This window comes from Egretta garzetta, unplaced genomic scaffold (genome assembly GCF_000687185.1).
Source record: "Egretta garzetta isolate BGI_Z169 unplaced genomic scaffold, ASM68718v1 scaffold206, whole genome shotgun sequence".
Taxonomy (NCBI): Eukaryota; Metazoa; Chordata; class Aves; order Pelecaniformes; family Ardeidae; genus Egretta; species Egretta garzetta.
Window position 1 is genome coordinate 1,607,227 of NW_009259984.1, and position 24,546 is coordinate 1,631,772.

The window sequence follows — 24,546 nt, forward strand, 5'->3', positions numbered from 1 at the left end:
CCCCGTCCCCGTCCCGCCGCCTGGCCCCGCGGCCCCCGGCGCGCAGCCGCCATGCCGTGGCCTTTCTCGGAGTCCATCAAGAAGAGGGCCTGCAGGTACCTGCTGCAGAGGTACCTGGGCCACTTCTTGCAGGAGAAGCTCAGCCTGGAGCAGCTCAGCCTGGATCTCTACCAGGGCACCGGCTCCTTGACGCAGGTCCCTCTGGATAAGTGGGTAAGAGATGCCGGCGCTTCACCCCCTCGGCTCCCGCTGCGTCTGAGGGACCAGCTGATTCCCTGCCCCCGGCTGCCACCCACTTTATTTTCAATACCCAGCCTCCTTTATGTAAAAAGTTACAGCCGTAATTAGCATTTCATCCAGGGAACTCCTCTCTGATATGCGAGCGCTTTAAAAAAAAAAAATATCTGGGCATTTATTATGAATGTGTTTTTCTAGCCATACTTCTGGTTTCGTTATTTTAAATTACGAAAAAGGAAACAAAAACTGAAAGAAAGCAATGGCTGCTCGTATTTCAGGGAGCACGAGCTAGTGTAGCCCAAACTACTAGAAATTGCTGCTGTAGTTACTGCGGAGCATGTTTACTGACTGCTTCCAGAGATCATAAAAACCACAAAGTAATTCCTGTTCTGTTTGTGCTTTGTCTTCATCTTGGAGGTATCTTGGTTGTTATGGGCAGTGTTATGCTGAGCTTAGTCCATTTAGATCTCGAAAAATTGCTCCCCAGTCTTGCAGTGGTGAAAATACTTGTTGACAGATGGAAAGCTGTTTTGGCTGGAGTTGGCTTAGCAGGTGGGCTGTCACGCTTTGAACCGACTGAAGCTTTTTTTTCGGTCCCGGTGTGTATTGTTTTATGTATATATGTATGCGACTATACATACACAGACGTATTCATACTTCCAGCCTACTGTAGTAATCCAAAGGTCTGTGTCGGTGCTTGTAATATTTCGTCAAGTTTCTGGGGTTAATTACCAATGTGAATTCTACCTGCCAGTCAAGTGACTGTCATGAGAAGCCTTAAGCACTGCTGTGCGTCAGTCGCTGACTTCCAGGGTAGCACATACGATGGAGTAGGTACACAGGCTTGTTGCTTTACAGAGTACTTTCAAAACGTGCTTTTACTATACTACGTTCTGGTATTAGGCCAGGCTGGGTACATTTTAAAATACTTGTGAATATGTGATGTTTTCAAATAATGCTTTTCCAATTGTTTGTGTGAAAATGTGTTTGAAAGTGGCAGGAGGCAGGCGTTTACAGAAATACTCGATATTACCAGCGGTTTAGCGTGGGGTTTTTTTGTTGTTTGCTTGTTTTGTTTTCTTTTCTTTTCTGGCTGTGTCTGCAGCTTGTTTTCTGTGGCAGGCGGTAAGGCTGCCTCGCTTTAATAGCATTACTATGCCCTCTAGTGGGTATCACAGCACTCTTCACTAGCCAAAGTGACATTATTTAAAGTGTAAATACTTTGAAACAGCAGCAGTTATGAACCAGTACTAAATGAACAGTTAGTTATGTATACACAGTGATTAAATGTATATGCAATAATGTTTAGGTTATCTTCCCCGTTTGTAGATCAGCATTTTTTTTTTTTGGCTTGTAGACAATGACATGTTTGAGGTTCTCTGCACGTGACTTTCTCATGTATGACAGATTGCAAAAACAGATGTCGCGGAAGTACTACAGCTCTTTTTTTTCCCCCTAGTCATTGTAAGCTTGTTCACTATGAATCACCAGGATGACTGTATTTTTACGTATTATCCATTTTTGTGGATATTTCTGTTCATCTGAACATTGTAGCTATTTTAGCCCATATTGTATGTGTTTGTAGATTATAGAGGTATGTAGGAATACCCGGGGTTATTAATGTAACCCCTTTGCCTCTTGCACCTGGACTGTTTAACAAAATCAAAATGTAACCCACGATGTTTGTGGTTGAATTTTCATATACATCAAATGGTACTTTTGCTGCTAGAATTACTGTGACTTTCAGTCAAAAATGTGGCAATCAGTCCTGTGCTTCAGTTTTAAAATTTCACTTGGAATGCTCTAATTGCTATTTTCTAGGAACAACTGGCTGGTTTATGAAGTAATTTAACTGCAAGAATACTTGAAATTTTTTTTGCTTTTAGATAGTAAATTTCTATTTCAAAGAGATAAGGAAGGTACTAAAATACACTGATTTTTATTGCCATGTACGTTGGTAGCAAAAAAGCATCCGAGATCAGATTTATTCACAATAGCTTTTGGTAACTAGCTTGCTTCTTGCTATAGCAAATTATTTTGTAATGGTTCAATTAATTTAAGTGAATCTGTGATATTTTCAAGTGTGGTTTTCATGCCAAATAATTATTTTTGCCTTGTCTTATGCTATTACCACATCTATGATTCTTACATTTAATTCAAAATAAAGTTTTAATTTTGCTGAATCTTAGATGATTATTTGATTCTAAAATAATTTCTTAATAGAAGTTTGAGGTTCTGTTTCTTTAAAGTTGGTGTCTTTTTCTGCTACTTGAATGGACTTTGAACAGAAACTAGAAAAGCTGAACATGCAAGCAAACAAGATTCTAAAAGCAAAGTTATTAAGAGCATAAGTAGAGCAACAAGTTAAAATGATGGGAAAATTGCACCTGGAGACATAAGTGAAAAATGTCATTTTCTGAAGACTTTTTTGGTCTTTTTTTTTTTAATTATTCTACATAATTATAATATCATTCTAAATGCAAATAAAATTGACAGCAACTTTTAAATCCTTATTTTAAAAAAAACAAACTTTCAGTGTCGAAATTATGCATTTTCTCAGGTAAAATCAATGGCTCTGTTCAACACAGGAAGGTCAAAACCACACTTTTTTTTTTTTTTTGCCAGTTGAAGATTATGTCCTAATATTACAACCACAGTCTTTAGTAGGGTCTTGTATATATTAGTAAGTTGCACTCAGGAAATTTGGTATGTGATTGAGATTATTTTTTATTTTATTAAAGCAGCCTAGATAGTTCTTGTTCAGTAACTTAGTTTTAACTAAATTTTTGGATCAGGGCACATACACGGGTTTGCATATTTTTTTTTTTTTCTTAACATAAATGCAAACAATGTGTTTCCTTTGCAAACAGGCTCTTTGGACTCTGTATGGAGGTAATGAAAGCTATATAGTGCAGTAAGTGAGTCTTTCCTGAGGATTGTGGAAAACTTAGAAAGCCCAAGTTACTTCAGAGCAGGTGTTCCATTTTTTTTCATCAATGTCACTCTTACTCTGTATGATACTGAGGGCAACTTGATTGATTGTAGTTTTGTTTATAATGTTACTATAAAGGACTGGATTAATGGAACAGTTTCTGTAGAATATTGGTCTGTCCCATGAGCTTTGATTTTTAAATTAGTGCTGAAATTGAACACATTAAAATAGGATTTAGAAATGGCAACTATGTTATACAGCAAGATGTGGTTGTTCCATTCTCACAGAGAAAGGTAAAATGAACATTGTTTTGAAATTACATGCTTGTGAAATACTTTTGCCAAGAAACCAGGTACTGTTTGCATTTTTACTGTCAGCCTGTTTTCAGCATTCTTCAAGTATTGCCAGTGAAAGAATAGATTAACTTGTGTCAGTAGTATAGTATTTCTAACAGTAAGATAACAGAATTTTTTGGTGTAATGCTGTATAACCTGTGTTTCTGCTACTACAAAGAAATCTGTATTATGCTGAAAACTAAGTAATTATTGTGAAACAAATTATGATGGAATCAACATAATTCATTTTCTGGTAGCCTCAATATGTTTCATTTGTTATACTCAAATTTATGGATGTGACTTTTTTTTTTCTTTTTAATTATTATTATTATTTTTATTTCTTTTAGTGTCTTAATGAGATCCTGGAGTCTGCAGATGCTCCTCTGGAAGTCACAGATGGATTTATCCAATCAATTTCTTTATCTGTGCCATGGGGGTCGTTGCTACAGGATAACTGTGCATTAGAAGTAAAAGGATTAGAGATGGTCTTCAGGCCAAGACCAAGGCTTGGTAGGCTTGTTTTTTAATTTTCAAAAAGGAGATTCTTTGCAATTTTTCAGAGGCAAAAGGCTACACTTGATTTAGTCAGTTCTTAGTCTTAATTAAAGTGCCATTTAATTTACATACATTAATGTTAGAGAATGTAATAAAAAAAGAAACTGTCGGGTGTTTGTCAGTTGGTTGTCAAGTATTTCTCAATTGGTTGTTGTTCTGTTAAATAATTTGTTGTATTTCTTCTTCCAAACTGTTTCAGACATATTGAAATGAAAATGATGCTGTGTGGAAAGGAGTTTTTGTTAGCTAGGTTTTTTGGCTGTTGTATGCCAAGTGATGTTAGTCAGCATTAGGAGCTGGCTGTTAGTGAGTAAGTAAGATAACACAATAGTGTAAGACTACGAGGCGGGTTACAGTGAGGTTCTGGCCTTCTTTGGCAACTTTAGAGTAAAACATGAATTGTCCTGTATATTTGGAGAACAACTAATACATTGTAATTGCTATCACAGTCTGAAATAATGACTTTTAAGTATTCTAAATGCTTATTACCTTTGATTATAATGCTGAGAGGATTGTCTGAGCCCTTCTAGCTTGTCTGTATCCATATGAATCTAGCTGATCTATAGGACTGATAAAATGTCACTATCAAACCTCCATAATTTCTGTTAAGATGTGTTGTTAGAGTGTGTAGGACATCTAGTGCGTTTTTAGTGTGTGGAAAATTTTAAATGAATTTCTGAAGGATTTTAATTTGTTTTCTTCTTTATAGTGTAGAGAAGATGGAAGAAAATATTTCTTTAAATGCATCATAAAGAAGAAAACAAAATGCTTAAATCCTAATTTCCATCTTTTGCAAGTTACCTTACGTAACTTGCTTATATATACTCTGCATTTCATTCTTACTTGTTTAACTGGAACTAGATTTTGAGCTATCTTACTTTCTCATGTAAGATTATTGCTTTGAAAGAATGGTAGTATTAGAGGAAGCTTTATTTATTCACTTGCGTCCATTTACTTCTCTGATTCACAAGGCTTTGTAATACAGTAGAAAAAAATCCATGACACGAATTTTATCACAATTTTATAGCCACATGGATGTTTCCAGACCTGAACGCTAAACTGGAATGTTTTGCATGTTTAACATGTTTTATTTGTGCTAGTTTTACTTTTTTTTTTTTTTTTCTATACTAAAGTGTTATAGTTTAAGTTGATCAACTTTTCTAATCTAATTTTATAGTGTTTGCTTACAATAGGCTTGGCATTAGCCGATAGGAATGCACTGTCAATTAAGTTAATCTGGCTACTAAGAAACTTGTGCAGCTTAATATGTGCTGTGCTCTAGGATTTTATTATGTTCTACTTATTATATTAGGTCAGTGTTACACATTTAAAATGTGTTCTAATATGCTAAGATAACATCTTCAACCTTGTGTAGTCTTCCTCATCTAGGATATGTTTCAAATGGAATAAGAAATCTTATAATAATCCTTAATGAAAAAGAATTATTTCCTTGATTTCATTTTGCCAAATTATGCCTGTAAAATCATACCAATATAATAAAAGTACTTGAGAAATTATTCCCTCAAACCAGCACTGAAGATTGGTTACACTGAATTCTGGTTTCATCTTGTTTATAGTGAGTTTTTAAATACCAGATTCTTACCAAATGGAATCTAAATAGAGTAAAGTAAATTTAAAGTAGTAAAGTGTATAGAGAGAGATTGTAACTGGATTTGGTTTTAAGTATGACTTCTTACTAAGCTGCTGAAGCTCTTTTGTACATGTGCCAAATGCATTATCTTGTTTTGTCTTTATTGTTTCAAAATGTTCATAGTCAAATTTATTAAGACTTCTATTACTCCACAGCATCTGGGTCTGAGCCTATGTATTGGTCAAGTTTTATGACCAGTAGTATGCAGCTTGCAAAAGAGTGTCTTAGCCAAAAACTGACAGATGAACAAGGAGAGGGGTCCCAGCCTTTTGAAGGACTTGAGAAATTTGCGGAAACTATTGAAACAGGTATGAATTAATTATTGAGATCCGAGTGAGCATCTGAAATTAAATCAGTTCTGTTGTGTCTCAGTTTTACAAAACGGCATCACATTTGCCATAACTGGTCTCACAAATTTTCACTTGTTACCTGTAAAATTTAAACAGGGAGGACAATTGAACTTGTTTATGAAGCAGAGGACAAAAAACCCCAACAACATTTACTTACTTAAAATATGTGTGTACTTCCCTCAGTGGACAGAATGAGCCCCACTTCAGAGCAGATTGTGTTTGTTGGTACACCAGAAAAAGTCCAGCTAAATCTGTGCTTGGGTGGTTGGTGAGATGCCTTAGTTTTGGAGGTTCCAATTTAGTTCATCACACAAACTTAGACTATTAGTGGCAATGTTGTTGAGGGAGAAACAGAGAATGGCTTTTCAGCTATTTTTACACAAAGCTGACCTGTTGTGACATATGTATTTCAATAATCACAACACGTTGTTAGAAGTACTTTAGAAACTGTTTTTTGGTGGTGGTGGTTTTTTTTTTTTTTAAAGTAGAAGAAACTAAGGGCTTATGACCACATTATGTGGTGGAGAACCTCATGCTAAAACGTCTGAGCTAAGAGAAATGTTTAAAATCAGATTTAGAAATAGAAGTATTCAGCCAAAGCAGTGTGGTGGTATAGCAATGTATAGGAGTTTAGACATGGTGCACAATGAAACAGGTACTTTCTTTGAGGACCATCCACACAGAGCCATAGAACAGCTTGATTTGAGTTGTCACTTGCTCAAATATACATGCATTAAAGTCTATTGCTTGGTATGGGTGTACACACTAGACATTTAATAGGAGTTTACATTGTCACTTGATGTCTTGTTACATTATTAAACTCAGTTGCTTATTTTCACTGAAATAAATATTAAGAACTTAAACAAAATGAAAGACCATTTAAAATTTATTATAATCAAGTCGTCATTGAGTAACTTGACTTAAATGCTTGCGTGGTATCTTTTTGTTTTCTCATTTAAGTTCTAAGAAGAGTGAAAGTTACCTTTTTAGATACTGTTTTGCGAATAGAACATGTGCCGGAAAACTCTAAAAGTGGAACTGCACTTGAAATCAGAATCGAAAGGTAAAGATTTTTTTTTTTAAGATGTGTAATTTTTTTTCCCCTAAGGCACTTTTTGCTATTTCCTGTATGATATATTTTATCCATGCACAAACATTCTTAATGTACAGACGCTAACTCTTGAGCACCTCTTTTATAATGCCAGTGAGCATTTTCTCCACTCAACTTCCACTTAACATGTTTAAGATAAAGATATTTAACCATCAAATTAGAAGAGTTCTAGATTTTCCAAAGATAAGTTAGTGACCACTTTACAATTAATGAATACCATTTCTCAGATGTTCAACAGTCAATGGGGCCATCTCTTACGCAAAGGGGTTTTAATACCTTAACAGTTCCTGTTGTATATTGAAGACACTTTAATTTTTTCAGGACTGTCTTGTTTTCTGAAAATATTTAAACTGGAAGATTTTAGGTCCTCTGTGAGCTTTCAGAAGAACCCACGTGTATCCTGTAATTACTTTGAACTTGAATACTGTACATGTTCTTAAAGTATTTTTTCTGACCTATGGGATAGTGTAATCATATTTTCTTGCAAAATATTGAAATCATTACCAAATAAAACTGATTCTTACTGAGAAATGCTAATGAAATATATTTGGTTTTAAACATTTATAAACTTCAGGCTGCTATGTTCAGTTCAGGAGACATGTCAGTAAAACTATAAATATTTTTCTTTTCCATGCCCCAGAACAAATCTCCTTTTCTGTACTTTTAAAAACTAGGTTGAAACAGACCGTTAAATAGCATGGTGTTTTCATGCTTGATACATATTATTTATAGAATGGTAGGTGTGTTTTCTCCACTGTAAAATCTATTATGTGGAGACTTGCATCTCTTTAAGAGTTTACTGTTTATACTGTCTCTCAGTATTATAATGTAAGAAATTTAATTTCACAGAAATTTTGCAGGACCGGAGCCTATTCTCTCAATTTTCAACTTTCATTTTGTCACAGAATGTTACTTTCAAGTAGTACTCTTAGACAACAGAAAAATGCTAGATTGCATTTTTAAAAAGTTCAGGTTCTGAAGCAAGAATTTTGTGTCCCCTAATGGAAATGTATGTACAGAAGCGTTGGGTGGACTCCTTCACTTTGTGGTCAGATCAGACATAAGTACTAGGATAATACACTAGGATATATTCACCCTGGAAGGATGTCACAATTGTCCTGTGGTGTCCTGTAGAAAATGTAAGATTTCCCCTCATTCCCCAAGAGTGGTGGTTTCTCCTTTTAGGACAATCAATGGCATTGTAAAGAGTATGGAGAGAGCAAGCAAGCATGTAAAAACTTGGAGGCTAAATGGCACAATAAAGGTAACAATTTGCATGCACCTACCATATTTATTTCCTTGCTTTTGTCTCCCAGAACTATGTACTGTGATGAAACTGCAGATGAGTGCTCTGGAATTAACGTACATCAGCCCACAGCTTTTGCTCACAAGTTACTGCAGCTCTCAGGTGTCTCTTTCTTCTGGGATGAGTTTCCTGCATCGGCAAAGTCCTCCCCAGTGTGTTCAGCTACACAGCTGGTAAATTAAATACATCATATAAGAATGTAAATTGATAAAGGATATTGTCACGCTCATATATTAAATTAATTCTGAAGGATATAGGAGCTGAACTTTTACTTGAATCTGTGTTCAATAAGTTTCATAATCACTTCCTGTTGATTTTGAGGAGGGGGAAGGAAATAGACTTTAGAACCGAGTAGAATTTAGGATGTATTGTACTGGAATCTGGCTGCAACTTTAATATGTAGAAGTCATCTACAATTCACTATGCTCCACTTTTTTGCAAAGGCCTAATGTTTTGCATTTTACATTACTTGTTTCTTTCACAGTTATCAATACATGTTTTTAATGACATTGTCGAATTTCATTGTGTAAAAATGATCATTTGTGTGATAAGCTTATTTGAGATGCTTGTGTGTTTGGTGTTGGTTTTTTTTTTTTAAAGAAATGAGGTACATTCTTATTCCTTTCTCTGTAACATTAAGGCAACTGAACCAAAGCTTTCACCTAGCTGGAATCCAAAAATCACTTATGAGCCACATCCACAATTAACAAGAAACTTGCCAGAAATTACTCCTTCTGACCCCGTACAGATCAGTAAGCTGATTGGTAGAATGGAGTTGAGTCTAACATTAAAGCAAAATGAAGTACTTCCTGGAGCCAAGGTTAGTCATGCTTTTCCTATTTAACTAAATTAATAGTTATGTAGGATTTTATTTTTTTCAACTGCATAAAAAAAATGGTGAGGTTCTGAAGAGGATGGAATCTCCTTAGTTTTGCTTTAGATTCTCTGCATTCAAAATCAATGTATATGCATAATAAGACATCTTGACAGTGGCCAGACAAGTCCATGGCACACTGAAGTCTGTTAAAGGAGAATTCCTGCATATTAGAGAGACTGAATTTATGTATTGAAGTAACTCCTGAGAAAGTTGTTTTGTTTTCATGAAACTCCTGCTGCTATTCTTTTAGCTTTTTTTCTTGTAGCACTGTGACTTTGCCTGTGTATGTGTGGAATGTTTAAATGGTTGATTAAAATCACTTTGGTTTTAAAAGCGTATAATTTACTTCAACAATTAGAAGTAAACCTTAAATGATTAGGTAGGCTGCAGCATTATAAAACTGAAATGAATATTTCTACTTCTGAATCTTTATATTAAAATTTATAGTAAATCAGATAATAATGCCAAATTTAAATGCTACTAGTTAAAAAAAAATTGACTCTTACATAAAGATGCAGGAAGCAAAGCAGTTGAAAATAAAGCCCAATTTAAAAAAAAAAAAAGGTATGACTAGATAAATAAAGTTGTATAAATATTCCCCTTGTCTCCAATTTTAAAATTGGCTATTGACCTGTCTTGTGTAGTGCACTATTCTACAGAAAGCAGAAAATTTCTACTGCAGTAGAAATTTTCTGATGTCCAGCAATTTCTAATCAGTCTTTATAACTTGTTTATTCAGTTAAGAAAAGTCCTTGAAAAGTGAAATAGCAAAAAGCTAGCTGTTTCAAAATTGTGAATAGTTAATGCAGTTAACACCTTTAAATTAACTTATGTCCAACTGTTTCTAAAAATCTAAATTTTTTCACTTTGATATCATTAGTTGTATTTTAAGGTAGCCAGAAGAAAACCATCAAGTTCAGACTTGAGAGTCATGGATTTTTATAGAAGTTGGAATATAACAGAATGCAGAGCAGTGGGCTCTGCAAGTTGGGCTTGAGTACAGGCAAAACACTGTTGGCACGTTAAAGGCCAGCAACATCTGAACTAGTGAATGGAGGTAATGTTAGATGACAAAATTAAGGAAGGACCTGTTTTTTGGTTTACCAGGTTGAGTTCATGCAGATTGGAAAGAACATGGACGCAGTATATTGCTTTGTCTAGGTTAACCTTTTTTTACTCTGGAAACTGAATTGTGTTAGAACACTTTTGATTAGAATAGGTGTTTCAAGCATGTAAACTACAAAATACGCTGCTTAAGTTCATGTCAAGCATGACACGCTTCAATAATTTCATTTTCCTTCAACTCTTTCCAAAGGATGGAAAAAAGTAGTAGGAAACAGTATGCAGAACTAATTGATCATTTCTTTTCCCTGCTTAGGTAAATATTCCCTTAAGGTGTTTATGAGCAAAAGTATATTTTCATATAAATGTGTTCCACTGCATGCTTCCCCCCCTCCCCCCCGAGCGTGGTGGGTTGACCTTGGCTGGCTGTCGTACACCCATCCAGCTGCTCTCACTTGCACTCCTCAACAGGACAGGGGGAGAGAACATGATGAAAAAGCTCATGGATTGAGATAAAGACAGGGAGACCACTTAGCAATTACTGTCACGGGCACAACAGACTCAATTTGGGGACAATTAATTGAATTTATTGCCAATTAGAATGGAGTTGGATGATGAGAAACAAACTAAAACACCATCCCCTCACCTGTTTTTTCTTCCCAGGCTCAACTTCACTTCTTCATTCCCAACTCCTGTACCTCCTCACCACCTTGAGCAGTGCATGGGGGATGGGGATTTGAGGGATTGCAGCCAGTTCATAACAGTTCCTCTGTGCTCCTCCTTCCTCCTCATGCTCTTCCTCTACTCCAGTGTGGGTCCCTCAGGCTGCAGTCCTTCACAAACTGCTTCAGTGTGGGTCTTCTCCATGGGTCACAGTCCAGCAGGATAAACCTGCTCCCTCATGGGTCCTCCATGAAGTGCAGTTCCTGACAGGAGAACCTGCTGCTGTGTGGGATACTCTCCATGGGCTGTAGCACCTGCCAGGAGCCTGCTCCTGTGTGGGCTTTCCACAGGCTACAGCTTACTTCAGGGCACATCTGCCTGCTGCAGAGTGGGGTCTTCTGTGAGCTGCAGTGTGGATATCTGCTCTGACATGATCTTCCACAGGCTACGGGGGAATATCTGCTCTAGCACCTGGAGCAGCTTCTCCCCCTCCTTCTTCACTGACCTTGGTATTTGCAGGATTTTGTCTCTTCCTGTTTTTTCCTCACTGCCTGCACAGCATCTTCACCTTTATTAAGTATGTTTTCGTGGAGGCACCACCAGCTTTGCTGATGGGCTCACCTCTGTCCTGAGGTGGGTCCATTACAGGGCTGGCTGGAGCCAGCTTTGCTCAGCTGGCTGCAGACCCTGAGCTCTTAGCACAGAGGCTGCCCCTGCAGCATGCCCTGCTGCCAACGCCTTGCCACCTACACCCGATACAATGATTAATAACCATGAGTGAACCAATGGCTAGGAGTACAGGATTCTAGAATTGAAACATAAATCTATACAAGTTCTTAAGATAAATTTAGCTTGAGCTGCTCTCAAAAGATAAGTGGCCTGCTTTGTGGTATACCATATCAAACCAGTTAGATTTCTATAAACATCCCACTCTTTATGAAGAAAGTATGTGAATTTATTAATCTCTATACTAAAGAGAAATCCTGAAGAGAACCTCTACAGTTTTTAAGGTTACTTCAGAAGGTGCTGCCTTCAGTATTTTATAATTAGTACATAATGCTAACTTTGTATTGTGGATTACTTCTGGAACTTTTAAAGAAGCAAAACAACTAGCAGGTTAATGGTATTCTTGAATTTTCCTATTAGGCGATTGTGTATTTATTTTAAGCTAATAAATTGTTAGTGGTAGACCTGCATTTAACCTGCCAAGCTACAGATTGGAAGCAATACGCAATTTCTAGCTGTTGTTGTGTAGAAGATGAAGATACTACCGGAATGGCCGTATCCTTTACAGCATCAAAATCTGTTATCAAAATAGTTGATTCAAGACTTTTAAAGAAAAAATCCTTATGTGTTCTTGAAACTTTTTTCTTTCTTTTTTTTTTTAGTTGGATGTAGATGGACAAATAGACTCTGTACATCTATTTCTGTCACCAAGGCAGGTGCATCTTCTATTGGACATGGTAGCAGCTATTGCTGGACCAGGCAAGTGAACATTCTGTAAAAGTTAAATATGTATTATGGTGGATGAAAAATAAACTTTGCAAGATAAACAAGTTTCCTCTGTGGGGAAAAAAAATGTGGTGGTAGGTTATTATTAATTTCTATCTGATCTTAGCAAACTATTTTGTAGCTGCTCTGAGTAAGGACTATGATCAATTTATTGACTTCAGTTGCAAATTGTACATGCTGCTAATGGAAGTCTAGGTAACAAATAAGGCTTAACAAGTGACTATAGACAAGGGATGGGGAAATGGTAGGTGGAGAAAATCAGGAGGCCAGAACAATTTTGGTTCTTGTAGCTTCTGTTTCATGAGAGGGGCTTAGCAGTCTGGTTCCTTCTCTGTCCTATGCTTTAGTGACAGGCACAGAAAACATAGAACAGACAGTAGCTGAGTTCATTTGTCCATATTTGCTACATGATAACAGCAGTGTTTAGACTACTGCACTAGCAGGATGAGGGTGTTTTGGTTTGTTCCCCCCATCTACCTAATGTAACAACATGTATTAGAATAGATAGTTAATCTTTTTTAAAACGTTTGTCATGTCCTGGGTAGATACTTAATGCTCGCTAATGAGAATATTACTGATATATTTGTTACACTGGACTTGTTCATTGTGTTTGGATAACTGGAAAAACATTACATACCATTTCCCATATGTGTCATCTTCAAACCTGAAATTTCTTTAACAGTAAAACCATTAAGACATTGTGTCCTTAGTCCCTAAAGCTGACTGAGAAGAGAAATATATGCTAATATGTGAACACATTTGCATATATGACCTTAAAGTATTTTCTTCAGACACACGCTAATGTGTGAGGGACAGCATGCTAGCGAGGTCCTTTGGTCTTTCACCTCAGAGGAAGTGACGGATAGTAATCCAAGCGGCTGTAAAGATGCAAAGGTTGTTGATGGGTTAGCAACAATTGTGATTAGTCACTTAGTTCCTAAGACTTCTCCCTTCAGAAGAGTGGTGGGATCATTAGCCTGACTGAAATGCGTCTATACCAATGCTCGCAGGATGGGCAATGAACAGGAGGAATTAGAAGCCATCGTGCAACAGGAAAACTATGATGTAGTTGCCATCACAGAAACGTGGTGGGAGGCTGTAGTGAGGTAGGGGTCAGTCTCTTCTCCCAAGTAACAAGTGATAGGACGAGAGGAAATAGCCTCAAGTTGCACCAGGGGAGGTTTAGATTGGATATTAGGAAAAATTTCTTCACAGAAAAGGTTATCAGGAACTGTAATGGGCAGGGAAGTGGTTGAGTTCCATCACTGCAGGTATTTGAAAGATGTGTAGATGTGCTGCTTAGGGACATGGTTTAGTAGCGGACAGGTACAGTTGGGCTTGATCTTAAAGGTCTTTTCCAACCAAATGATTCCATGATTAATGAGTGTTAGGGAGAAAGTAATAGGTTTTGGACAAATAAAATCTCCAAACCAACAAAATGCAGGTATATACACATCTGATATACAACAGATATGTGTATACATATACAGATGCATGTATATACAACAGCTGGTTAATTTTCAGATTAAAATTTGAATTTTCTTTGGAATGCTGGTAAGGAAATGACAGTGGGCTTTCTGTCTTTTTTTTTTTTTTTTTTTGAATTCAGAGTTTGAGGGGGTTTTTGCATAGCTAAAAAGGATTTTGAGAGAGCCTGAGCAGGATAGAATTGTCAAATAAAGATAGGAAGAACCGGCCAATGCAACAGGAAGATGAGTATCGGATTCAGATGGAGTTGAAACGTTATTTAAGAAAAGAGTCTTTATCTGCAGGAGCATCATCTGAACAAAGCTTTTATGAGACAGAGAGTGCCAGAACGCCTTCTAGTCGTGGCAAGTATAAAAAATGATGCCGTTTAGCAAATAACCTGTTGTTAAGATTATATAAGTTGACTGTTCATCTTTTAATCTTACTACTTAAGTATCCTTACTAACTTAAAAACTTTGCCATAGAATAATTGTATGCTATTAATTGTACTGTTGAATAAAAAATTAACGCCTAGCTTAGGTATCAGGCTAGACTTGATTCAGTATTTCATGAAAACCGTTCCGTAATCTGTGTTACTGTGCAACACAGTAAATACCCATGCAGTGTAACATTTTTTGAAATGCACGGATGAGGAAATTAAATACAGAATAATAGTTGCACTGCCCTGATATTTGTATTTTTATTTGAATAATTTTTTGTTGATTATTTTTAATGTGAAAGTATGAACTTTGATTTGTCAAAAGGACAGTGTATGAATTTATAGAAATTATGCCAACTTGAACATGAAACTGGAATATTTAACTGCTTTAGTATTTATTAGGTTTTTCACTTTTTAAAAATAATCTCTGTCCGTAGATACTACTAGTATCAGTGTCAAGAGAACTTTTGTAAATAATATATTTAGCTGGTTATTCTGTCTAGCAGTTAGATTTCTGAACTTATGAATACATTTCTGTTAAAAGTAAAGTTGGTTTTTTTTTCATTAGAAATTAACTCTTTACTATCTATGGTTCTCATTAGAAGAAGAAGTTTTCTTCTCAATGGCTGAAATGGACATGTCTCACAGCCTTTCCTCCCTTCCACCTCTTGGAGACCCTCCAACTATGGATCTAGACTTGTCTTTAACCAGTACATATACAACTACACCAGCAGGATCTCCACTGAGCACTACAGTGGTATAGTATTAACTAGATTTAAAATCTTTTTGAAATTAACACTTTTTTCTGAAACTTGCATGAATATTCTTTACAATATCAAGAACTATTGCAAAATTCTGGGACAATTAAAAACGTTCAGAGCTGATAGTATTCCTTTTCTGCTATGGAAATTGTATTGGAAATTTTCTCATCTGTTTGGCTACCAGGACAAGAAATAGAACGTGTTTGTTTTCAAACGCCCTGAAGCTTATATAGGACACTTTATGATTTATTTTCATTTTAATAACTGCATGTTTGCCATCTGTGTTTTCTTCTAATATGGACTACACAGGCAATTACAATTAAAAGTACAGAACTGTGGTATTACATTATTCTTCAGATAACATAAAAATTACCCTGTTGATATTGCTGTCTTTCCCAAATCTGTGATGTGCCTAATGTTTTTAATGAAAGCCATGGAGAACAGTTGTGCTTTTTAAAGAGAAACGGGAGAATATACGCTCATGGAGAGAGCAACTTTAGCTTTAAAAATACGTGGCTGTAAGATGATCATAGACTTAGAAAGCATAGCCCAAAGTAAAGCATATCTGCATTGTTTAGTTGAGCACTAATATGTCGTGAAAAGGCATGCTGTTGGTTGTTCAGGCATGTATCTTCTTTTTGTTCTTTACCTTATTTATGTTTGATGTAATGTCTAACATCTGTTTGTCAAATTTGAGATCATATATATTTTTGTTTTAGCTTCAACCAACTTGGGGTGATTTTCTTGATCGTAACAAACAAGAACTGCAACCTCCAAGAGGTTCTTCACTTACAGCCAACATGATTCACCAGACTTCCTTAAGAAGGACATGTAAGGAAAAATGTTTTGCATTCTGCTCCCTAGATAATTCTGGAAACGAATTGTTATGCAGCAACTTGGTGAAAAGAAATGAAAATCAAAAGAAAGATGATTTTATAAATGTGTTACTGCTGAAAAATTACGTTAACTTAATTTTGTATTTCAGCTATTCCATCCAGATCTGTTTCTGTGGATGAATCCAGACCTGAGCTTCTTATTAGACTGGCAGTTGGAACTTTCTCAGTGTCTGTACTTCATATTGACCCTTTACCCCCACCTGAAAGTTCACTGAACCTTAACCCATTGACACCAATGGCTCGGGATTTCTTTACCAGAATAGAAAAGATTGAGCCAGTTAAGTTTTCAACAGAAGATTTTCTGTCCTTCCGAGAAGTATTTGCAGAAGCTTGTTCTCATGATCACCTTAGGTATAACTTTGCTTATTAATAAATATAATTAACAAAAATAACTTTTAAATAAATTTGAATAAAGTAAGTTTATTTCCATTGTGTCACTTAATATTTGAATTGCATTAGACATCTTTGTTAATTTCAAAATAGTCTTGAATTTTCACATCTGTTGTCCAAGACTGTTTATTTTTTAATAAAAAAAGTAGTGCGTAAACATTAAAGTCAACCTAGCTCTTTTCAACAAAAGATGAATTAAACTAGTTGCCATTTCTACCACAAAAGTCTAGAGAGTCAAGAATCATTAAGTAAATTATTTCTTTAGAAATACCTGTATTTTACAGGACCATCTTTATTCCAAGTGATTTGTGCTTGAAGGAGCTTAGGGTTTTACTTAGTGCAAAATAGTGTATCAGTAGGGTTAAAAAGTAAGTGTGAGCAAAATCATAAAATTAGTCAACCGTCTCTTTTTTTTTTTTTCCCCAGAAGGTTTTACTGTCCTAGTGCAGTATATGAAGTAAAACATTTAAGTTTGTGTATATATTTTCTTACCTTATGCATGTAAAGCAGATTTCCTGAGATACTGACTTTTTCGTTGTCTGTATGAGGATGTTAGATTCCCAGCATAATATGAATTTCCACTTTAGGTTAGATGTTTAAAGTGTTCTTTACAAATTTCTCTACACTGACCATTGTTGAACATGTAACATAAGTGAGCTCCATTTTCTTTGTTGCTAAAGCTATTATCTGTTATAATTAGATTTTTTTCTTCTTTTTGAAGAAATTATGGTGGGTTTAATGATTTTTAAAAGTATTTTTAAAAGTAGTGATCCTTTTTTACATACTAAAATCTTGACTCTTCATAATTTTTATTTTATGCTGCTTTTCATAATTCATAATTTTCATAATTCAGATTCATAGGTGCTGGCATCAAAGTGTCTTATGAACAAAGACAGAGGACTGCCTCTCGAAGTTTTAGTACTGATTTATCCATTGGGGATATGGAGTTCCTGGAATGCCTTTTTTCTACTGACTCTCATTCTGTTCAGCCTCACTATACAGAGGTATGTAAAAAATAAAGGGAGTTCCATAGAAAAGAAATGTTAACTGTACAACTTAGAATGCTAGATTTTAAAATGGTTGTAATTTAATACATTTTTAATATTTTAAATTTTTTTTAAATACGTTATGGTTTTAAGATGCAATTTATATTTTAATTGTAAGCTTAAATAGTGAACCAGACTGCTGTCATACCTGACAGGAATAGCATTAAGTAGCCAAACTTTGCTAGTTTGGGAATTAGAGTAAATGTTTTCCAAAAACTAACTGATGGAGTAGAGCAATGCAAAGATTTCTTTGGGTGATGATTATTCTTCTAGCTCTTTTAATGGTCAGAGACGTCCAATAAAGTGGCTGAATAAAAGGGTTGAGTAAGTGGTTGGGCTGGGGCTTTGTTCACTGACTTGAATGTAGGGTTACCTGTCTGAACTAGGTAAAATGTAATAAATATTTTTTTCCTGTGACAACTCTTTCCTCCTTATCTCTTAAGTATTTTTAACTCTTATTTTATTCTAAAGCTGCTGACATTTCATTCTGAAGAAGGAAATGATTCTCATGCTATGCCATGCCTTCAGCTTCATTATAAGCATTCAGATAATAGAGGACCTCAGGTAAGGTGGGAGATTAAAACCACCACGTTTCTGTGTAATAGCCTTCATCTAATTTTGTGCATTTTGGCAGAAAGGTATCTTTCGTGTAAAACCAAGAATCCTTAACTCTCAGTTTTTATAATTTGTTTCATTATATTGTTTTTAAGGATTTTATTGCTTTTTCTCTTTCTTTTCAGGGTAGTCAAGGGAGACTCAGTTCTGTTCCACAGAAAGCAGAGTTACAAATAAAGTTAAGTCCAGTGTTTTGTGAGCTTGATATTAGTATTGTAGACAGATTAAATTCCTTACTTCAACCACAGAAACTAACTTCAGTGGAGATGATGGCATCTCACATGTATGCTTCTTACAACAAGCACATAAGTCTGGTAAGTTAAAAGCAAAATTGATTAATGAACTTGCTGATCTTTTGCAAGAGGAAGGCAGGGTGGCACTAAGCCTAAGATTGCTAATTCTGATTAATTTGTGGTGGTTGGGGGTTTTTTTGTTTGTTTTTATTTTTTGTGGATTTTTTATTTATTTTTTACTTCTGATACAGATCAGTAGCCGTCTGACATAGATACTCATTTTATATTCAGTGATTGTGTGCATGATAACAGAGCTAAAGACAGTGGGAGCTGCTTCACAAACTGCATAAGTTCTCTGCTTCTTGCAGCAAGCAGAACTGGACAAAAAAGAGGAATCTTGACTGATTTCTAATCCCTCGTCTGTCCTGTCATGTTCTCCAGCAGCTGATATAAACTGTTGCTGACAATTCCACTTCTGTATTGAAATCTTTAGGTGTCAGAGTCAGCCCAGTTGCTTCTGCTGTGCCTTACCCCCTTTTGGGGAAGGATTGCATTCTAGTGATCAAGTACCAACAGAAGAAGTTGGATCTTACTTGTCTTGGTTCAGGTTGTCAGTAGGATTTAAGTGTTAGTATATTTAGCACAACAACATTAAATTTGAAGGCTTTTCTTGAAATGTGAGGAAGGATTAATATAATTAACTGGTTTTCTACAAATCAACACATATCTTCATGTAATTTTATTGCTGCAATGATTGATTACAGAAAAATTCGTTGTCAAAACTCATTTAAGAGAATCCTCATTTAAACATTTTGTAAGACGTCAATAATTTCTATCAATATGGTTATGTCCTGAAAGTTTGATTCTTTTCAACGATGGTCAGCAATAAGCTACACTCGAGGAGGTTTTGAATGACACATCAGTGACAGGAGCTGGAAGCCATGACTTACTGAAAGGGGCAAATATGCATGATAGTAGTTCCTGGCTTCTCAACAATAGCATTTTTAAAAAAAATCTGAGACACATGGTATTACCTAAGTGCAGCTGAGTATTGTTTGGTTCTCTCACTCTCAAATTTAAGAAAAAATAGAAAGTTAGCCATTTTTGAAAGATTGCTAACCTCTGCAAATACGTGGCTTCTAAATAAGTAGAATCTTAACAGCACCAATAATAGAAGAATATCCTGGGTATAATAACAATTGGTCCTAATGTGTTTTGTGTGATATATTAAAAATTAATCTTTTTCATTTTTAGACGTTACATAATCAAATGCTTTCCCCATAGTAATTTTTAGTGCTATTTTCTCTAATTTAGATTTTTTTTTTTTTTTCTCCCCTTTACTCTTTTAGCATAAAGCATTTACTGAAGTTTTTCTGGATGATTCGCATACTCCTGCAAACTGTAGAGTTTCAGTTCAAGTCACTGCCCCAGCATTAAATCTCTCTGTTCGCTTCCCAATACCTGACCTACGGTCAGATCAGGAAAGAGGACCATGGTTTAAGAAATCACTTCAGAAGGAGATTCTTCATCTTGAATTTACAGATATGGAATTTAAAACTGAGTTTATAGGAGGGTCAACTCCAGAACAAGTTAAATTAGAACTTACCTTTAAAGAACTAACTGGTAAGAATGTTAACATTATCTTCAAATACTTTTTTATTTTCCCAGATACTACGTCGTTGAGACAAGGTCCCCTCATATGGATTAACGCAGGCAGTGTCTTTCCACCTGAATTTTGGAGCAGATATCTCTGCTGCTGTTCAGTGTTCTCTACTAAATGTCAGCCTAAGTCAAAATAATACTACTAGGAGAGGCTAATGTATGTAGGTGTAGTACTTGGGTTCTTGTTTTTGAGATCTGAGCTATTATTTCTGTGGTTTTCTCTTATATTGTTATACCCTAAATTGAAACAAACTGGTTTTGAAACTGCTGTCTTTGGGATCTCTATCATGGTGTTAGGGTTAGTTTTGTAGATTTGTAGGGGAATACTAGAGCTATGCAAATTAGGAATCTCAAGTCTAGTCCAGGAATGAAGTGAATGATGTCCTAAATAACTGTCATTGAGAAAACTTTAACACTTTTATGCCTCTAATATCGTTCACAGTAATAAATCTGCGAGACTGGTTTATACTGGTAACCTTCTCTGCTGATTTGTCATTCCGTGTACTTTTCAAGGCTGTGACATAATGTAGTGATGCTATAAATGTAAATGCAGGTATATATGCATCACAAGCATCTGTTTTTTTTAACTGCTGCTAGCTAGAAGGTAATGTGAAATAGTTTTTATTTTGAAAAATTGCTATTTAATTTTTGGAGGAAAAGATGACAAAACTTGCATAAGTACCTTAGTAACAGTATTGACAAGTTAGCCTGTTGGACTCCAACCTGAGAAGTGGGCAACCTGAAGTTAGCAGTTGTTCCCTTGTTAATTTTTTTAAAAATCATTTTCTATTCAGGTTCATTTGAAGAAGATAATGCAGAAGCACCAATAAAATTTTTTCAAGTTTCTGGTGGCATAGATGGAGATGTAACATCATCATCAGACAATTTTGACTGGCCTCGGTAAAATGAAGTTTTATTTTTTAATGCGGGTTGTTTGGATTTTTGTGAAGCACTGTTATTTCTCTAATTTTAATGCAGACTGCCTGTGTGATAAATGCTTTAAAATAGTTTGCAAAGAAGGAACATGTAGCTATTGAAAAGAACCCAAAAATTTATTAAAAAAAACCAAACCCAAACTTCTCCACTTATAATAATGCAAGATAGTTTTAATGTATAATGGTTTCTGTGTAGACATGAGTAAATGTCAGTGAAAGTTAGGTGAATGATTAGAGACTTGAAATTTACTCCCTTTTTTTTTGTCACTTTACCTTTTCTCCTACTTTACGTTCCAGACTGAATACCAAACAAAACAAAATCTCAGTCAAATTTTGCATCAAAATGTTAATACAAGCTGGCATAAAGCTGTAACAATGATAACTATATTGTGACTGAATTTTTGCAGCTTATATCACACGCAAGGCAATGCCTAACAGCTGTAGTGTGTAATAAGATGTTTAAAGAGGCAATTTTAGAATTGTTGCAGAATTTGCCACATACATTTTTTGCCACAAAATTTAGTGGCTTTCTGACAGCATGTTTGTTTGTATGGATATTTTTTTCAGTGTGGTTTTCTTTTATAATGATACAAATTTTTCTATAACAGTGTGTACCTGCAACACACTACTACATCATGTAGCAGAGCTTTTTTTAATAGCTGTTGATGGTCTAATGATACAGGCATTATTTTGGGAGAGCGCTAGGTTTTTCTTAGGTCACCTAATGGTCACCTGATGGAGTTGAAAAAAGCAGACACTAACCTTTTTGCCTGATGGTTCCTTTTCCATGTCCCTTTCTGCCTAATTTTGGTGTTTTTTTAATGGTATTGCTTTGTCTAATAAAATACGTTATTGTCTAATAAAAAACCCTGATTTTTTTGACCTACTTAGTCTATGGCTAGCTAGTAAAGCTAGTGGATATGTGACTCTGCATCAACTTAAAAATTTGAAGCATCTCTAACAGCTTATTCTGCATAACTTCTCCAATGTCAGGATTGTATTGAAAATAAACCCTCTGGCTGTGCACTCTATTCTGGAAAGGATAGCAGCTGAGGAGGAAGAAGGTGATAATAACTTTCAAGAGGAAGAAGAAGGAGGGTCTCATTCTTTGAAAGATGTCTGTGATATTAGAAGACCAGAGCCTTCTCCTTTTTCTTCTCGTAGGGTCATGTTTGAAAATGAAGAGGTACTATAAAATTTTCTTACTGCTTTGTGCTTATGGTAGACAAAAGTAATATATTCTCACTACTTTATATGCTTCTGGTTTTGTTTTTATTTTACTTGAGAAGTTTTGGTTTTTTTTTTTTTTTTTTTTTTTCAGATGGTGATGCCAGGAGATGTAGTTGAAATGACTGAGTTTCAGGATAAAACAATTAGCAATTCTCATTATGTACTGGAACTCATGTTACCAAACATTCACTTAACATTACCAAACAAAAACTTTTATGAAAAGCTTTACAATAGGCAAGTATAATAATTGTTTTGCTTGGTTATTGTGACCTGTACTTTTAGTTCTGTATTCATTTGATAAAAGCGATTGAATGAGCAGCTATAGCAGGAATTCATTTGTACAGTTTTCTAAGAACATAAAAGCCTCTATAAATATTCTTCCAAGTTAACATCAGAGATGCCGCTGTGTCATATATCTGATTGGCACCATAGCAGCCAGCTGCTAAAAAGTGTTGGGCAGATTTTGTGAACAAAGGGTAAAGTTAAATAGTCTTTTGCTTTCAGTGAATGCTTTGTTCAGATCTCTGTTTGCAATGTTTCATTTTGCTGTAATCTTTCGGAATTCTCCATTATAGGTAGATCATTGTACTTCAAAAGCTCTTGCATTCAATTTTACTTTTCCCCTTTTATTCAGTGATTCTCCATCTAAAAATTCAGAGTTCACAAGGCAGGCAGGGGAAAAAAAAAACCCGAACAACCTAGTTTTGCATCTTCCAAAGGCTTACAGAAAGGTAGAGAAAGTGAACGCAACTTTCAGATAGGTGGTTCAGCATTTTTTTCTGTTATGTTTCTGTCTGAAAAACAAAGAAATACAACTAGATTAAAGCAGCTAAAAATAGGTATTATGCTACAAATTAGCTACATAAAGAGAGATGCTGATCTGTTTTAGCCTCACATCCATTACTTTACTTCCAAAGCATTTTTTCATTTCCCAAGCGGCAAAGCTGAACCTTTCATTGAATATTCTGTTGGTGTACTTGTGTACCGAATGTCACATACATCTTAACCCCAACAGACGCAGACTCACTTGAAATTGAAAGAACTAATGTTTCCTGCAACTGTGCTTGAAAATGATGTGATCAAAATAGGGTTTTGTAACCCCCTCTCCAACCTACTGAGCTAATATACCAATAGAGGCTTTTGTGTCATTGTCAAATGTTAGACTTCAGTGTGTAGGTACCATAATTACAGAAGAAAAGTTACTTTCATTATTTGTTGCTTTTACTCATTAATACATTATTCTTTCTTGTGCTCTTGAACTTTTTTCTCTTCCTTGTTTATGAAATCTGAGATGTGTTATATGAAGTCTGCAAGGGAAATATTGCTTGACTGACCTTATATTAAGTGGGAATGGAGTTAAGTATTTTGTATAATGATAATGGATTTCTTCCTAGGATCAGCAATGATTTATTGTTGTGGGAACCCACAGCTCCATCTCCTGTAGAAACATTTGAAAACCTTTCTTACGGTGTTGGACTATCTGTGGCCAGCCAGCTCATCAACACTTTCAGTAAAGACAGCTTTAGTCAATTTAAATCTGCAGTTCATTATGGTAATACACTTAATAAATCATCTGGAACTATAGTGATTCAAAAGCATAATTGGCTGAAGTGATTAAGCTGATAGTGGAAAGATTTTTCAAACTTATAAGAAAGGATTGTTTTAAACAAGAAGAAAAAACGTAATTACTGTTTAATTAAGTACATAAGGGTAAAATTGAATTGCATTGATGGAAAACAATGAGTTATTAGTGTAATATGTGTACTAGCTAGAGAGTTAGTTGTTTTTCATTTTATCTGTTAGATGATGAGAGTGGATCTGAGGAAGAAACATCACAGTATTATTCCACTGTTGATCCAAACTATCGTTCACGCCGAAGGAAAAAGCTTGACTCTCAGAATAAGAACTCTCAAAGCTTTCTGTCTGTTCTGCTAAATGTGACACATGGATTAGTGTCAATATTCACAGATGTAAAGGTGAGACACCAGTGCTGGAAAAAGTTCTGTTGTTTTGACCACGGGATCCCCTTCATGCTGTATGTACTGTTTTTGGAAGGAACAAGTGTTTATAACAATAATTCTGTAATCATCATACTATTGTGCTGTACTATAATTAGACAATAATACAACACTATTTTAGTAATTCTTTTGTTTTATGTGAGAAGAACTAAATGCAAGCAGGAAAACATGTATTGGTAGCAAATGTTATGTTAGATTAGACTGTCTAACTGCAGAAAAGTCAGCAAGCAGGCATTTTATTATTCCTATTCTTCCTTCAGCAG

At 35.4% G+C, this 24,546-nt stretch overlaps 1 protein-coding gene across 1 annotated transcript in view; it reads left to right on the forward strand.

Annotated features, from left to right (window-relative positions):
* Positions 1-6: 6 nt before the first annotated feature.
* ATG2B (autophagy related 2B) overlaps positions 7-24,546 on the forward strand; it is a 48,146-nt gene continuing 23,606 nt past the window's right edge. Inside the window, 20 exon segments of the mRNA XM_035896023.1 lie at positions 7-213; positions 3,852-4,014; positions 5,866-6,018; positions 7,021-7,123; positions 8,488-8,650; positions 9,118-9,297; positions 12,468-12,564; positions 14,241-14,423; positions 15,100-15,254; positions 15,978-16,089; positions 16,244-16,505; positions 17,398-17,548; positions 18,062-18,154; positions 18,331-18,519; positions 19,788-20,061; positions 20,895-21,000; positions 22,029-22,221; positions 22,357-22,499; positions 23,660-23,817; positions 24,069-24,241. Of these exon segments, the coding sequence (XP_035751916.1) occupies positions 52-213; positions 3,852-4,014; positions 5,866-6,018; positions 7,021-7,123; positions 8,488-8,650; positions 9,118-9,297; positions 12,468-12,564; positions 14,241-14,423; positions 15,100-15,254; positions 15,978-16,089; positions 16,244-16,505; positions 17,398-17,548; positions 18,062-18,154; positions 18,331-18,519; positions 19,788-20,061; positions 20,895-21,000; positions 22,029-22,221; positions 22,357-22,499; positions 23,660-23,817; positions 24,069-24,241 (3,213 nt within the window). The 5' untranslated portion in view covers positions 7-51.